Consider the following 17,637-nt stretch of genomic DNA (forward strand, 5'->3'; position numbering starts at 1 on the left):
GCCTCTGTGGGTGCCACTATGGTGGAAAAAGATACTTTGGAAACCAGGTCACAGAGGAAAACGCCTCATATTTTGAGAGCTGAGAGGTCGCTGCGGAAGCACAGAGGAAGCCCGGCCTAATTGCGTTGGTAATGTGATCCAGTAACTCATCCCACGCACGCGAAGGTGGACGGCTGGACACTTCCTATCCTTCAGCCACACAGCGCCCCTGTTTTCCTGGGAGAGACATCTGTGCTGCAGCGGTGATTACAGTGCCGTGGACAGACCCTCGCTGTTAGAGTATATGGCTCCGGTTTAATAAAAGGTAGTATATTAAAATGGAATCGATGCTATTATTTGTCAGGATTGGACATGTTATAAACCAGATTAAAACTTTGATAATACAAAATCCAGGGGGAGGGATCTTAGGGTTATCGAACACCTACTATGTGTTGACGACCCCCGTGGATGCCTTTGAGACCCTGTGGCAAAATGCCTTGTGCAGTAAACCAAGAGTGGCCTCTCTGATATATTAATATATTTAATCATCAGACTTTGAGTGTTAAGGAAGATTACAGTAGAGGCATCCAGTTGATTAGGGAATAGTCACTGCAAATGATAATCTCTTTTGAATAAGCCGATACCAACTTAATGAAGTTTTGCTGGGCATTATTTTCTCTTTGCAACAGAAAATGGGAGTGGTTGCCATTCTCACCCATCAGTCTTGGACCTTTTGCTTAGGAGTAGTGACGCTCTTGTCTCTTGCTGCATGAGAACTGGAAGAATTTTTAACTAATGGATTTTTTCTTTAGCCTGGGGTTTCTGGCATTCTGAGATGTAAGTGCTCTGTCACTGACGTGCATAAATAAAAACGAGCAGATTAGCTGGGGAAGTAGAGCTGGAGCAGGGTCTGCCTGCCTACCTGAGTCGTGCATCTGTTTCTGGAAAAAGACCGACAAGTATTCCACTGCTGGTCACTGGGCTGGTTCTCCAGGTGCTGCCTTTGGCTGGGCTATTTAAAATGCATCCCTATTACCAATCTGAGGGGCTGGTTTTAGCTAAATTCTTCATCTGGCTGTAGGGCTTCTCAGGGTTTAGAAATATTTCCTTTGTCCTCCAAGTTCTGGACAGAAGTGTGGCTCAAGCTCCCTAGCCCCTGCCCTTCTGCAGCATGTCAAGGAAACTGAACGGATTAAAAAATAAAATAAAATAAAATAAAATAAAATAAAATAAAATAAAATAAAATACATAGCTCACGTTGATACCACCCCACCGTCTGCCACTTTCAAGCTGGTACTTGCAGCCTCTCTGGGGCGGTGGTTCTGCTCCCTATGGTCTTGGTGAGTGTTTTAAGAATGTGCCCAGTCTGAGCAGTGCATGCTTCTCTTTCCCATCAGGGGCCTGCCTGGCATTTGAGTCAGGTCCCTTAGCACTTCTTAGCCCCTGACATCAGTGTCAGAGCCCAGCAACAAAGGAAAGGCTGCGGAGATGGTTTTTCTGGCTGCTCCTTGGTTACTGGCGCAGAGCCAAGTGTGTAGTTGTTTAAGGCCTTCTGTTTGAAAATAAATTGAAGTACCTCGGAGGAGACATGGGGGGCACATGTGGCCTGAGTGCTACTCTCCCAAGGGCCCACTTAACAGCTTAGAAGGGACCCATGTGCCCATCTAAGTGAGAGAGGTGCTTCCCTGTAGAGCTCTTCTGTGTGGGCAAAGAAGCCCCTGTGCCGGGCCCACTGGCTGGACAGCAGTCTCGCGCCGCCTGTTCTGGGTCTGGGCCACATTCGACTAGCCCCAGAGTGCTTGCTGCAGGGACCCACCTCTTTCTTTCTTGCTCCCAAAGATGCTCTTGTGTTCTTTTAGGACAGCTGGCTCCAGCTTCCTAGGTGTGTGTGGGTCTGAACCTGACAGGCAAACCCAGGGGTCTGCAGTGCGTCCTTTAAACATCTCAGGCTTGCCCCACTCCTGTCCTTCCTCTTTTCCCTGGGTCATCCCCCCCACCCCCCATCCCTGCACTACCGTAGTTTTTTCTTTTTTTTCTATGCAAGCTGCATCTGAAAGGCCCAGCCTGTGGCCTTGGGCCCTGATAAGATCTGTCTGTGCACCTTTGTCTGGCCTGTACCTGCCTTTTCTGAATGGCCTTGTTAATTGCAATTGACTCCCATAGAATGTGGAGAGCAGCACCACTTGACACCAGACTAATGCTCCTGAGTTCTCCACTGTGCCCTCAGCAGCAGGGGGAGGGGCAGGAGGGAGTCAGTGGCAAGGCAGAACACTTCGGATCCCAACAAAGCACCATTAGGACTTTCCATTGGTCGAATATTATCATTTCTAGGAATTCACAGTAAAATCCGAAAGAGCTGGGAATTTTACAGTTATAGCTCCTGTGAAGATGCAAAGGAGTTTTTTTTTTTTTTTTTCCATTTCCAAACTTTAATCTGAAACATGTAGAGAAAAGAACTTAGCAGATACCTGTGCGATAGGCGTCTACACCAGGAGAATTTGTTCCTCTGCGGAGTGAGTGCCCTGTGCCTCCCAGGATCAAGACTGCCTCCCTTTAAAACCTCCTGGCAGACCTATGGGGGACAGATAGAAACTGACTTCTGAGGTAGAAAAGCAAAGCTACAAGACCATCCTGCTATCCAATGCAGGCGCTGCTGTGATTTGGGCAGCCATAAAATAGGACACGTGGAAACCTGAAAACTCGAGGCTGTTCAGCTGGACACCCAGGCCAAGGTGGGGAGCTTCCTCATTTCCCAGGCCTGTTGGACCTCAGCATCAGTGAGCTGCAGGCAGGGAAGCAGAGCGAGCTGGTCCTTACTCAGGGCAGGCACTGGGCACAGCTTTTCCTTGCCTTGCATCCTAGGAAACCTCATCTCATCAGAGTTATGTTCCCATTTTTCAGATGAGAAAACCAGAGTGCATAGAGCAGAAAAAATGTTCAAGAGCAGTCTGTTTCCTTCTTACACAGTGCTAGGCAGTTTCATTCCCTGCGAGCCTCAGCTAGTACAGTTACACGACCAAGCCAGCAGACAAAGCTGGTTCATTTTCATTTATGCGAGGGGCTCAAAGTTAAAACTGTTAAATGGTGAGAAAAATGGGTGTGAGCAATTCTAAGGAAGCAGGTGGAAAGCTGCAGGTGTGTACTACCTGGATGCAAGATGATGTTTTTAGGTCTTTGGTAATTGTCACTGCTATATAAGAAATGTTTTCCCGTAAGGTCCAGATTTCTAGGCCTTACTTAATGCCTTTGAATTTCAGAGGCATTAAAGTTGGCACCTCTGGGCCAAATTTCTGGCATCAGAATTGACACAAGGCACCAGAAAGTCAGGCTTCTCTTCACATGGGGCGCAGACCCCCTGGTTCCTGTGTTCTGCACCTCTCCTGCTTCCCTGTCTGAAGGAACTTCCTGGCCCTGGGGACTTTGGGGTAATAGGTAGCTGTTGAGGGAAGAAGGACACTGGGTGAGAAAGAACCAGCAGTGGCAGAACTTCCCGGGGCCATGTGTCACTTTGGTTCACCTGTGTAACGGAGCTGCTGGGTGAGCTGTGCCTAGAGATTACCAGTGCTGTGGCAGGAACTGAGAAAATCCTCCTGCTGCTATTTAATTTCTCACCCCCATTCCTTCAAGGTTAAAGGTGTGGAACCCAGAAAATTGTTTGGGAGCCAGATAGAGGCAAACAAACTGGGTTTTGCAAGTAGCTGCCTTCTCCAAAAACCATTCTTTTGCTTAGATTTCATAGTGACCCCCATTGAGAACAAAGCCTTGCACACCGTGTGTTATTTTTCTCAGGTCTAAGTTTCTCCCTAGAGATTCTCCCAAAAGGAAGGGCAGGGAAAGAGAGCCCCAAAACCAAGCCAGGATCAAATGCAAATATGACAATAGGACTCATCCTGGGTAGAAAAAGCCTCCTTTTTAATTAGAAGCCTGGAAGGACATACCCTTTAATTGCTGCGCTTGTAGTGTCAGGGCTATCAATATCGGAGCCTCTTTCATTAATAAATTGGCAAGTCAGAAAGCGGCAGGAGTGGGAGCCCTCTCCCCCCATTTTCTCCCACCCCAAGCTCCACTTAATCAAAGGCAGACTCAATCAAACAGGAGAAAGAACATGTAAATCAGCCGCATTCATTCTGCAGGCCTGAAATAGGTAGGAGGAAGGAAACATGAAAGAGATCCTGGAGCCTTCCTTTCCCTGCCACTGCCCTGCTGTGGTGCGCCCAAGCTAGAGGTAGTTAAACAGCCCCGAAGATTGCCAGCGACTCCTGGAATGCCTGGGTTTATGTATGGATTAACACAGTGATAGACCCTGAGTAGCAAAAGACGAAGACTAATTACCTGACAAAGCTCCCCTCCACTCGCCTGGGTCATTGAAATTAATTTCTGCTTTCAGGCTTGGCAGAAAGCAGCTGCAGAATTTCAGTTCAATACTCAAATTAACGGGGAGCCAAAATTATTTCTCTGCACAGGCTGGTATTAGAGGAGTGGGTTGCCAAATAGATCTTGATCACAGACACTAAAGAAGGGATTATTCTTCCCTCTTCATCAAGTGCCTGAAGTCCTTGGAAAGTGCAGAAGGGGAGGGGGAAGTGAGGAAAAGAAGAAAAACAACAACCCGTTTATTGGAGAGTTAACACTTAAATGCTTTACTAAATTGGGCGTGACGTCCACGTGTCCAAAACCTCCTGGCCCCACAATAACCCTCAGTTTCTCCCCATTTAACCAAAACACTTCAATTAAATTAATGATTCCCATAATATATATTTGGAATGGAAATCTAAATCAAGAGGTAACTTTTAAATACCTATTCTATAGCATCCTGTTTTCAAGAAGGTCAAGAAGGTATTGAGCTATTTTATTTCAAGGTGAAAGAAATGGATGGGAAGGCTGGGTACAGGGACTTGAGGGGAGGCAGGAAAGGGCTGGGAGCCTGAGGCAGGATTTGAACTCAGAGAGTCAGTTACCAACTTGCTCTTTCTGTCCCATCGTGCAGACTTCTTTATTTTTTGCTTAAAACTTTCTCTTTGCTTCTTCTGCTTTGCGATTCCTGCCTTCATTTCACTCTTGATGGAACATACAGACTTTTCTGAGTGCTGTGTGTGTGCACCAGGTCAAACTCAATGCTGTTTAAACTCACTGTTCTCCCACTGTTTGTTAGGACCAGCCACCTGTGGGGGTGGCACTCAAGGAGGCTGCATCCCCAACTGCTTGCAGCGGGCTTTTGCTGTCTAGAAAGTTGCGGTCACTCCATGACCACTATTTGTTTGGCTTCCATAGAGGCTGTAGGTCCATACCAAGGGTATGCTGGTCATGAGGCATGCTCAGTCACAGGGGAACGAAAATTAACACTTTCCTAATTCTGCCCAGTCCTTTGGGTTGGGAAACAGTGTATTAATTAACCCAATTTTGCATTCCTTGCTGGCTGGGTTCAAACTATGGAACTCATCCACTTGGATGTAAAACCCTAAAATTATTCCTCATAGTAGCATTGGTTGAGCATTCTTAGTCCAAAAATCTGAAATTTTCTGAGTGTAAAACTTCACAGAACATCCCATTTAGCATTGGGGCCCCAGCTAATGCCTGTGTATCTAACAAAACAAAATCAACCTTGACAAGGTTTTCCAAAGGGCGAAACTGAGGCTGCAGGAGAATCTGTGACCAGCACAAGTATCCACAGCTAGTAATACCAAGCCTCGAACCCTCCTTTCTGTGTCCCCAGCAGGGCTCTGCCAAGTCACCCATGAGTAGCGATTAGGCCCCATCTAACGTGTCCAGCTTAAAACCAGTGACCTCGAGGCAAATGACTTCCACTTCTCATTACCATCCCCTGGGCCGTCCAGCCCCCAGCAGGATAGGGAGGTTAATCAGCCACGCACTGAATCTGCTTATAAGGCTGTTTCGTGTACGATTTTTATATCTCGGCTCCTAATAATGGTCCCATTATAAATGATTGTCTCACTATGATATACTGGTTCCTTGCCTTCTAGGAACTGATTTAAAAGGAAGCCCTGGACTTCTTGTGCCTGTGGAGTTTATTCATATCGTTCTTTGCTTGCTCAGCAGCTGGAGGGGTATAGGGGCCAGCCCCGCTCCAAAAAAAAATATTTTCTTCTCAGCATGAGGCAGTTGCCGTAATTAGTAACCTCCGGTGCATTTGATATCTTAATAACATTCTATAAAAACATCGCTGCTCCTCCCTGTCTCCTGCCTATCCCCAAGCTTCTGACCTAATGGGCAGTGCCCACAGAGAAATGGTCACCCCTGCGTGTGTCACTTTCTTTCTCTATGCAACTAACTGAACATTTTAATTATTTCTAGGGTAACTTTGGAGCGCAGGTCATGGCAGAGATATAGCATCAGGGAGTGTGTTTTCAAACCAAACACATGGGCGTGTTTATCCAATAGTTACTTATTTAGTATCTATTATAGGTCAGGGCTGGGAAGGTACTGCAGGACAGAATAACAAGATGCATCAGGAAAACCCGGGGTGCGTATTAGGAATATAAAGAGGGATTACCAAAGAAAATGCACTTTCTGGGGTTTCTCATGGTTGTAATCATTAATATGTGGGTGAGCTTTGATCATATTTCATGAGTCACAATCAAGAAAATCATTAAAAAGGGCTTTGTTTCCTTGAAAATTGGATAACATGGGATGTTTAAACTTCTTCAATTTCTTCTCCAGATGTGAAGCAGTTCATGTCCCAGCCACAGTGGGGTGCTGGCTGCACTCAGCAGGTGACAGAGCCTGGCCTGGGGCCTCTGGGCACTGCCTGAACCTGCCATCATCTCTTTTCCTCCCTTGTTTTGGCACCTTGCTTCTTGTCCTTTACCTCTCATAAAAATGAGACCTGCTGAGAGTCTATCTTAGTTTCCTGTTGCTGCCATGACAAATAATCACAAATTGGTGACAAAACACGTTCCTGCTGATTTGAATCGCTAGTGGTACGTGCATGACCTTCCCATCAGGTGGCTATTATTGCCCAGGGTGAGTGTCCCATGCTGCTTAATGGGACAGTCATGCATGTATCGCTGGTGGCTCAAGTCACTTGTCTGTGAGACATACAAACTACAGCTCCCTCATGAACACATTCAACCCACATTCCCCCACCTGACTTGCATCAGGAGCTGGTTTTAGGAAAGACAAGTTTTCCACAGACTACAAAACGAGGACAGGAGTCCTAGACCCTGCCATGCACAGTTCACAGCAGGATTCGCACTCCTTTGAGAATCTCGTACTGCTGCTAATCTGCCAGGAGACAGAGCTGAATCAGTGATGTGAGGGGTGAGGAGGGCCTGTAAATGATGACTCGGCAACCCTGTCTGGCTGCTCACCTCCTGCTGTGTGGTCTGGCCTATAACAGGGCACAGACCATAGCTGGGTATCCCTAGCTTAAATAACAGGAATCTATTTTCCTATGGTTCTGGAGGTCAGAAACTCCAGAAGTTTTCACCAAGCTAAGATCACACAACTGACAAGGATGGATCCAGGTGGCTCCCAAAGATGAAGTGTTTGCCTGCATTTTCTAGGAGTAGCCTTGACCCATAGCCCTCTCTGCCACAGTTGAAGTTGTACCTTAAAATCCTTCTTTGACTCTACCCATCGTGTTTCTCTTCTCTATCTTTTGGTGCTCTGTGCTTCCATTGGGCTCTCCTGAACAGTTCAGCATGACCTCAGAACTGTAGCTTGGCTTTGTAAAGTCCCCTTGGCCACACAGAGAAACCTATTCTCAGCTCCTAGGGGGTTGAACATGGCATCCTTTGGTGCCATAATTCTGCCTACTGCTGTGCCCTACCTAATGAAGGTAATGTCCCTCTGTCTTCCACCACAGTCCTTTTTTCCTTAGCTTTGTAATCCACATACATCACAGCTTATGTATGTCACATTTTCTTTTTATTTACTTGCTTTTTCTTTTTATGTAGATCTAGACATAGACTCTCTGAGGGCAGAGACCATGCCCAGCACCTCCTTCTTTTTATCTCCCCTTAGCTAAAATGAACTTCCCTGTCCCCCTCAGGCCATCTTGGTACTGAGTGAGAAAACTCCTTCAGCTTGCGGAGGAAAAGTATAGAATAGGGTGGAAAGTGAAGGAACATGTATGCTCCTAGGCAAGAGAAAACTCTAGAGACGTAACTGTTTCAGGCTCTGCTGGACCCAGGCAAACAAAAAGACACCATGAGAGTTGGTCTCTTCCCTTTGTTGCTGAGGAACTTCCTGCTTTGAAGAATAGCCAGGAAACTCGTAAAGCCCAGCCTGGAGTTGAGCTTGGTGACCTAGTTGGGTCACATCCTTGAGTCAGCCAGGGGTAGTGATGTGAAAGTCACCTGCTGTGATGCTCAGGGACAGGTGAATGAGGAGCATGGGAGGACTCTGAACAAAGGAAACCGAAACACCTCACCACGGGAGTGAGCACTAGCCAGACAGCAGGGACCGATCAAAACTAACTGCTTTCAGTCTTGCTTACCTTTCCCCACTTTGGAGACTGGGTGACTTCTCAAATTTCTTTGGTCTTTGCACAGGTTTACATCAGTACCTGAATTAGCACACGGTTCTGCAGTGGTAGCCTCTTTTTGGTATACAGTGGAATGAATCACTGCCAATCACCTGTGGATCCATTAGACAAGAAAAGGGACATCCTCGGTATCCCAGCCCCTGAGTGCAGCCTTATCTCCCCATTTCACCTTCTCCTGCCACCTTCAAATGAGGGTGGGCATTTACCCCCACAATTGCATTAAATACCAGCGATATATTTCTCCTGAGTATGTACTAAGTTTTAGTGCATTGACACCTTAGACTACACCTTAATCTGGATATCACCTGGTTGGTTTACACGGACCCACCAGGAATGTCTAAAATCAACATCAGAAATGTACTAGCTAAGGCTGGTTGTATTAAATAGCATATTTCTGCCTTTGGGGGATCCCTGTTCTTTTTCCCAACAACTAGGAAGTGGTTTTTATTGCTATTTTTTTTTTTTTTGTAAAAAAGTAACATTAGTAATCCCTTTGGCAGAAATTTTATATCAATGGTGAGCTTTTCTTTTCGTTTGCTTTAGCTTAGTCTTTTCCATTATTCAGCTGGCTCCTTGAACCCTCTTATCTGTACCCCACACTTATTCACCCAGAACAGGTGTGTGCCACCTTGGAGAAGATGAAGCCAGAAAGAAAATCAGTCAGACAGGAATTATGTTGAAAGATGACTGAATAAATTACTGCCTCCCTGGAGTCCTATGAAAAATGGCTATTTCTGCAGGGTGTCAAAGCACCTTTTTCCTCTCTAATTCACACATATCCCTATACAAAGGCCTGTGGTGGCAGGGAATGGGCTTCTAGGCTGTGTGGGGGCTCTGAGATCTGCTGCCCTTGGCATAGGAATCAGTGATGAAGGCTTTCCTTTCCCTGTGCCCCCTGCCTGCTGGCCTATGCTCTGGGACAGATTCTCATCACAGTCCTCTTTGTGGGTGGCTCTGGTGTCAGCAGGTCACTAGGCACAAAGAGAGATGGAATCCAGGGAACTCTAACATCAGTTGTCAAGCAGCCAATCAGAGAAGTTAAATTGCAACTCAGGAAGAATCAACCCGGCTGGCCAGGACTTAGTCAGCAACATCTGAGCTCACAGCTTGGTACCAACCAGAGAAGGGCCATGTGCCTCCCAGACTGGTCCTTTAGGGAGTAACACTTCCAGCCCCTCAGCCTCAGCCTCCTCATGCAGATGGTCTCTGGATGGAGAATACCACTCTGCCATCTTTCACTATCAAACTTCCTCTTGCCCTCCTGGCATTCCATTCTTTCCAAATGCTGATGATGGTGCTGGCTGCCTGGAGATAGCAAGCTTTGAGTAAATGGCCTCTGTTCTTATTGGATGGCCTTTGTTTATTTCTGTACTAATTTGTCCTTCTTTACCCCACCCCCACAGGGCTCTTCCTCTTTCCACATACTATGACCTTGATCTTTCCTAATCCTTCCTTCTTCCTTTATTTTCTGACCTTCATTTGTGGCTTTTCCCACTTTTGACCTCTGTTGAAGTTATTGTTACCACTTTTTTTTTAATGTTAAGTATTTATGATATACTAGTTAGGTTCACACATCATCTCATTTAAAACTTAGGAAAACTGCACAAATGCCCAGATTTTACAGGCCTGGTAAATGAACCCATAAACAGATCAAATGACCTTGGCTTCCCAAACTTATAAGCAACAGCAAGAGAAGCAGCATCAAAATTAAGGTCTATGATTGAGTTTAAAACCTTGGCCACCATTTCAATCCATCCCTCCTATCTATCACTCTTACTTAATTTTATTTATATGTCTCTCACAGCAGCTGAATGCTGGTAGGATTGGAAAAACATCTGAGGAAGGAGGAAAAGGGGACAGAGGAGATGAACAGAAGGATGAATCTAGATTGAAAAAAGGAAGACTGACTAAACTGCATAAAAGGCATCTCATTTTTTAAAAAAATAGATTACTGCACACAATGGCCATCGTGTTTCTCTAATTTCTTCAGGATATACTTTGAAGATGAAAACGTATGCATATCTGCTTAGCATTCTCTTTTTTAGAAAAGCATGCTCATATCTGCAAAAATACAGTTTCTCTCTTAAATTGCATACACTGGATAAACCCGCATTCCGTATGAGCACAGATCTAGTTTTGTCACCCGTCTGAAACTGTGTCCCAGTACCCTGCCTCCAACTACTGTCCACCAGGATGTGACATCCGCCTTTGCTTTAGGAGCCTGATATTTGCGCCATGACTCAGCCCAAAGCTAAGGCTCAGCTGCATGAATTCAGGACATCCACAAGCAAATACATTTTTCACGTAAAGGTTGTTCACCTTAGTCCTTGATGGTATCATTAGCATTTGTCGTCATAGTGATGTATTTATTATAATTGAGGTGTTCTCAGGAAACCAGATTTAATAGTTTTAAATCAGAGGCCAACATGGACTTTTAGGCATTCCATTCACAGTAAATTTCATGCATGGTGAAAGGTTAGGGAATGGGTTTCTATGGCATGCCTCTTGCATCTCACAAATCTCAGCTGGTCTACCATCACTCCACTCTGGGGTCTTGTGAGCCAGCCACACTGATATGGACAGGAAATTTCAGTTTACACCATCGACTGTGTAGCATCTCTTCCATTGAAAATAGAGTGGGGAAAAAGGGTAGCTTAGCTGCTGAGCTTGTATCCTAAACCCTTAAAGCACTAAGATTTGCCTTAATGGAGGAACCCATAACCCCAGGAGTGACAGGAATTTGGCTTTTCTTGAATTCAATTTATGGCCCCTTGACTGCTGAAGCCATTGCCCATCTGTTCAGCTATCATGTTCATGAAGGAGGTTGGACCCCCACCCCCAGGCACAGGTACTTGGCATCCCTCAGTTGGTATCAGGAACTTGCAAAAGTTTCTTACATCATAAGCACCTGCGTGGGACTACTGTGCACCATTTTTCCTTAAACTGCCCTATTTCCTGCACGCACATCCCCAGCATACTTAAACAGGACAATGAGAGAGAGCCCTGAGGTGCCGCAATGCTCTGGTGCTTTGTATCTACAGAAAAGATGTAACGATTGAGTTAGACTCTTAAATATCTGTGGCTGTCAGGTTGAATACAAGCAGCTATTCAGTGTTTTACTCTGGCAGGAGAACAAGTCCCCTGGAGGTGGGAAGCCATGCAGGTCTCTGGAAGTGTGAGCAGATTGTTAAACAGGATCAGAGGTGGCCTGGACAGATGCCAGCTCCTACCCTTTGTGCTCATCCCCAAGGCTGGGGATGAACTTTTGCCTTAACCTGTTCCATGCGTGGAGGTGCCCAGTTTCCACCAAGGACGCCATGCTTGGACTTCAGCAGAGCCAGCTCATGCTCCCAGGGCTTGTCCCCTGCCACTCCTTCTGCCAGCAGAGCAGATGTTGAGCCCAGAGCAGGACTGAGGAGCATAGGTATAGCATCCTGAAGCCATGGCAACCCCCAGAGCAGGACCGAGGAGCATAGCTGCAGCATCCCTAACCATGACAGCCTCCCTCAGTGTCAGAGAGGTTGGACTTGGGAATCAGACAGCTGAGGAAAGATCTGGGTTAAAACCCAAACCATTACATAAACCTTTGTAAGTCCCTCCTGTCTACTTAGAGCAATGTGTCTTTCCACAGGCCAGGCAGAGAGAAACTCAGAGGCTTAGAGTGGTGATGGAGGAGGAGCCCAGGATTTAGAGAGAGAAATCGGGAGTTGAAGATGGCTTTGGTCCTTCACCTGGATCTCTGATTTAGATGGAGTCTCCCAACCTGGTAGTTTGCAGATTCCTTGTTAGCCAGTGAAGTTAATATGTTGGTGTGAGAATTAGGAGCAATAAGTCCCTTTTTAAAAAGGAAAACCATCATACATTTACTGTCATTACTATTTATTCATATCAGGAATTTGTATTAAGTACCTACTGTGTACTGGACTGTATTTTAAGTGTTAGTAAGATTTTGAAGCACGAACTAGACAGTATCTCTCTACTTTTGTCTTAGTTACTTTTCTCTCTCATGGTTCAGACAAAATACTTGGCGCCCAAGTTAGGGAAGGAAGGTTTGTTTCTTACACGTTGGAGGTTTCAGTCCGTACTGGCTCCAAGGCAAAATGACCTGGCTGAGGGGCAGCAGTTCATGGCCGCCCCTGCAGCAAAGCGGGAACCAGGCAAAACAGAGAAGACACGCCTTCTTCCTGCTGTTACCCTGTATGCTGGCTCCATCCCCAGGGCGTGTAGCACTCACACCACCAGCCCCAGTGCTAGACAATGAACCAATCACAAATGCTGGATTTGACCGTGTCCAGGACATGAGGCTTGGGAATGGGGGGATCGGAACATACACTATACGCTGGGAAACCAAGCAAGCAGCCTGCCTCCCTGCTAAGCAATAGTGAGCCTACTGGTGCGCGGCCGAGAGTCAAACATCCCACTTCCCCTACCCCGCTTCTCCTGTCCCCCCATTAGCAAATGGGAACCAGAAATCTGAGCATCTCCTGGGAGGTTGACCATAGCAAATAAGGGGGATTTCCTTCTACCATCTCTTTGAAGGCAAATATTTTTAGTTATTGTTTTGCTCTATTCTGATTAATGGTACTGCTCTATTCAATATTCTGTTTTGATACGTTCTATAATGTTCTGTATTTCATTTTATTTTGATATATGTGATTGAAAGACAACTATTATAAAGACAACGAAATATACTGTGATACCTATTACTGTTATCCCGGTACCCTGCTGTGAAGTGCTGTACCAACTTCACTGTACGATCTTAGTTGGCTTTATTCTATTTTGTTCTGTTGTATTTTACTTCTTTCAAATAAAATTCAAACAAACAAACAGCAACCTTCATGGTACTTGCATTCTAAAGAAGCTGGAAGAGCATTAACAGGTAAACTATAAACTGGACCCTGGAGCAGGGCCCCAAGTTCCTTCCAGATTCTGTTTTCCTCAGGAAGTGAATAGTATTTTCATGTGAGCAATTACATATTTTTTCATATCTATTTATCCCACATTTATAAAATGTATCACATTATATAAAAATATGCATATAGTATAAAATCTCTTAACTTTTCTTAACTCAAATTCTAAGCAAATGATGTGGAATTTGCTTTATTGTTGTCTTGACTTTAGAAATGGATCAGCATTTATTAAGTGGGTCCTAAGGTCTCCTGCATGCTGCAGTTGTAAATTATTTCATTGTGTTTGTGTGTGTGTGTGTGTGTGTGTGTGTGTGTGTGTGTGTGGGTGTATTTGTCAGGGTGCTTGAAGAAGATTAAACACTGATATCTCAACCATATGACCCATCCCATCAGAACATCTGTGTCTGCCTTTGGCCTTGCAAACTACTTTGGTCTAACCAGAGGCCGTCCTCAGGTCTTCTGTCACTTTCTCATTATTGTCATTCAAAACCTTACTCTGCACTGTAGTCCCTGCCCATCTCATGTCACCAACAACTGAGATTCCAGCTGAGCCTCACTGATTCCCTCCGGCCCTGGCTGCTGGGCTGAGACTTGAACTCTGGTCTTGCACCTTCCTTTCTGTTCTCTGCCTCTGCTTCCCCCAGCCTCTCAAGGGAGTGGGCTTTGGCCTCTAAATTTGATTCAATTTCTTGGACAAAAGCTTCTAAAGTGCTGCAGACCACGCCTCGCTTTTCTGAGAACTTGATGTAATAAGTTGGCTTGATCTCCTCAGCCTGTATCTTGAGGGAACAAGTAAATTAAACAAGTAATTATATCCGTAATGTTTTTAGAAGTAAGAAGATTTAAATATATGAATCTCATCTGAATGTGCAGCCTTTTGTCTGTAGTGTTTCCTGCCAAAAGATCTCTTGACAGGAAATAAACATTAAAATAATCTTTAATCCCTTGTCTGGTCTATTACCATTAACAATTGATGCACTTTAATTTTGTGGGGTTTTAACTACAAAATGGAACGGCTAAGTAGTGATAATTGGGTTTGGAATTATACGGTCATTTATATCAACAGAGATGCAAGAGGCTGGGAGGGAGGGTGATTAATTATTTACTATTTCCTGGCTGTGGTTCCTATTATAGAATTTTCTGATATGTTCTGCTGCGAACAATTATCACCAAATGAAAGTAAACAAATCTGTGATTCGAAGCCTTATTTAGAAGTTAGACTCGATTGGGTTGCTGCAGGCTTGGCTTCCAGGGACTCTGTGGGCTGTGCTCCTTCTCCCAGGGTCCTGAAATCTCTGGATCTGAGTCTGCTTATCGTTGTGTGTCTGGAACTCCAAAATGGACAGCTCTAGGAAACACCGTAGTTTTAATTAAAAAAAAAGAATTAGAGTTGGATCTGAGTTTATCATCAAAGATACGTTTGGTTGGGGTGTGTGATTGATTCTATTTATTCCGCTACCTGACTTATTTAGTTAAAAAGGAGGGGCAAAATTATCAGTCCACTGTGAGAAAAAGTCTTGCCGTGCTGTTTCTCTTTGTGTTTTTATGACTTTTGGTGCATGTGTGTGTGTACGCCTGTATGTGTGCATGTTAAAGGGAGGACCAAAGCTCTGTGCCTCCGTCTCCCCCTCATCAGCCATGTGCAGACCGTCTAATGGGCTCTTTCAGGGGTCAACACCTCCAACATGCATTTTCCTTTTCTGTCCGCTCTGGGAGCCACCACACACTCCTCAGTGCATCATCTTGGCTGCTCTTATAAACAGCTCTTCCAAAGCCAAGAGCCAGACTTCTCTGACAGATTACCTGACACCGAAGGACAGGTGAGCATTGGATACGATGAGCATGAGGAGCAGGTGGACATTTAGGGAAAAGCCATAGACACAAGTCTGTGACAGTCATGGCCTCTGGTCCTGCCCTGCTTCTGCAGTCCTAAGCCTTTGAAGATAGTTGAGGAGTCTGTCTCCCCTCTGCGTTTACATCTTCACTTAACTCTGGAAGGCACAAAATGCTATCCAGTGCTTTCCAACTAGAAATGAGGCCATCACCGCGTATCCAGTGGCGAGGCCCAGCACCAGGTGGCCCTGTTAGACATGCTCCCCACCCCCGTCCATCCCAGGGTTTCTCATTTTGGCTGCAGAGAGTCCATCCGTGCCACCATCTTCACTGTCTTTGTCTGGTTCTGGTTTTCTCTTCCTGAGTCAACACAGGAGCTTCACTCTGCTGTCCACCCTCTGGGCTCCCCTGGATTCAAAGCATCTTCCCTGTGCCTCTCCCAGCCACAGAGGCGCTTGCGCTTCCTGACTCTTTGGCCTGGCACCCTGTATCATGTCCCATGATGACAGAGTCCTGGTGACTCCCTGTCTTGATGGTGTACACTGATGTCACTAAAGAGAACAAGGCAGAAGTGACAGGCTCAATCCAGACTCACCTCTGCCCTTAAGTCAAATGTGACCCCAGCTGGGTTGAAGTAGCCACCGCCCCCCACCCCAACAGTGCATATACCCTCTGCCCTTGGCGGTCTGGCCCCTGCTAGTTTGCAGCTTGTCCTCAGTTTCCCCAGACATAGTTCCTATGGAGATGGAGGCTGCCTTGGGGGTTCCAGGATGGGAGGTGCACACAGGCCTGTGGAGGCTCGCTTCTAGAAGCCGGCTTCACTCCAGATTTTTGTTGTGTAGTTGTTATTTTTTTATTCTTATTAACTTTTTATTATTACTAACATGGGAGCAGTGTAGGAGATTGGTGAGGATCATTGTATTTGGGAAAAATAGTTTGGTGATGGATAAACTGCGTGGCTTATCTCCTGGGAAGCAGCCTCGGGTGATTTTGATTTTTCACTTGGCCCTAGAATTTCTCAGCCTCTACAGTGTTGTGCAGGGACGACCTGTGCTATACAAGGCATTGAGCAATATCACGGCTCCATCCGTTGATGGCAGTAGCATCACCTCCCTCCTCCCCCAAGTCCTGAAACACCAAAAATAATGGCACTGTTGCCACACACCCCTGGAGTACCAAATCACCCAGGTAGATGACCTTTACTTAGGGTTGTTCGCTACACTATAGATTTTTATTCCACGAAAAATCATTATTTCTACTATTCTATTACCAAAATAATGAAACAGAAAAGTTTTACTAAGGCTGGAATGATAACAGGAACTGCTATTTAAATCATGTTCATCATGCATCGGGCCCCACTCTAAACCCTTGCTGTGCAGTCACTAATGTAACCCGCCCAAGAATCCCACGGGGCAGTGTATAGGCTTCCTGGGGAGGCAGTAACCCTGTGCCACAAACAGGTGGCCCAAAGCAATGGCACTTTAGTCCCTCGCATTTCCAGGTGCCAGGGCTCTGTAGGATTTCCTCCAGGGCTCGGAGCAAGCACAGGCTCCCTGCCCTGGCCTCGCTTCTTGCAGCTGTCATGTGTCCTGAGCTTGGCTTTGGCTGCAGCTGCAGGACACTAGTCCCTGCCCATGTCTCCCTCTGTGGGTCTCTGTCTCTGCTGCCTCTTTGTGTCCAGCCTCACTTTACCTTCACTCATGGCACTGCCCTGTTGCCAAGGAAGATGGCATGCGAAGGTAGATGTGCATTTGAGGGGGATGCTGCTCACCCCGGGACAAGCACTTGATACTTTTAGCCCCTTTTACACTAAAGGATCAGAGCCGGGATCATGGAGATGACCACAGAGATAAATGAGCCAGGCACCGAACCTGCTCTGGTTCCACGGTCCAAGTTCAGAGCTCTGCACTGGTGTCCCCAGCGTGTGCTCCTTCACCCTCAGGGCCCCCCCCCCCCACCGCCCAGGAACTCAGCAGACCATGCTCAGGCCCCGTCCCAGGACACCAACAGAGACACTGGGGTTTTAAGAAGCCCTGTGGGGAATCCTGGTGGACCCTAAAATTTGAGATTTCTGATCAGAAGTGCAATGTAAGGGAAATAACAACAATGAAAACTTTCCAGATATCATTTGAGTGAGTTTTCAGACATTTGTGAAGTATACTTGGTTGGCAGAGCCCCACTTTGATTTCTAAGGCTAGGTGGGTCAGGAGAGCTCTGTTTATTTTCTCAAAGGAGCCTCCCATCCGCTTTTCCTGTGCCAGAAGTATTAGAGAAATGGCAAGTGTTCACATCTTCGCCTCCATGAAGATGGAAAGCGTTTTGTCAGAGATAAATTGAGAAAAACATTTTCATTTTGATAAGTCCCTCTTCTTTTTTAGACCTACAGTGTGCCTCTTCTCCCCTGACTCT

The 17,637-nt window shown here is 45.9% G+C and overlaps 1 protein-coding gene across 3 annotated transcripts in view; it reads left to right on the plus strand.

Moving 5' to 3' along the window:
* Wwox (WW domain containing oxidoreductase) overlaps positions 1-17,637 on the plus strand; it is an 895,605-nt gene that overhangs the window by 427,812 nt on the left and 450,156 nt on the right. The window contains exon 9 of one of the 3 annotated variants that reach the window (XM_063246722.1): positions 1-17,637. This exon is cut by the window's right edge and continues 18,604 nt beyond it. The exons of the other annotated variants lie outside the window; for them this stretch is intronic. Within the exon in view, the coding sequence (XP_063102792.1) occupies positions 1-120 (120 nt within the window). The 3' untranslated portion in view covers positions 121-17,637. 3 annotated transcript variants of the gene reach the window in all.

The sequence above is a fragment of the Cavia porcellus genome, unplaced genomic scaffold (genome assembly GCF_034190915.1).
Source record: "Cavia porcellus strain 051 isolate PalLab524CR breed Dunkin Hartley unplaced genomic scaffold, mCavPor4.1 scaffold_4, whole genome shotgun sequence".
In the NCBI taxonomy this organism is placed as follows: domain Eukaryota; kingdom Metazoa; phylum Chordata; class Mammalia; order Rodentia; family Caviidae; genus Cavia; species Cavia porcellus.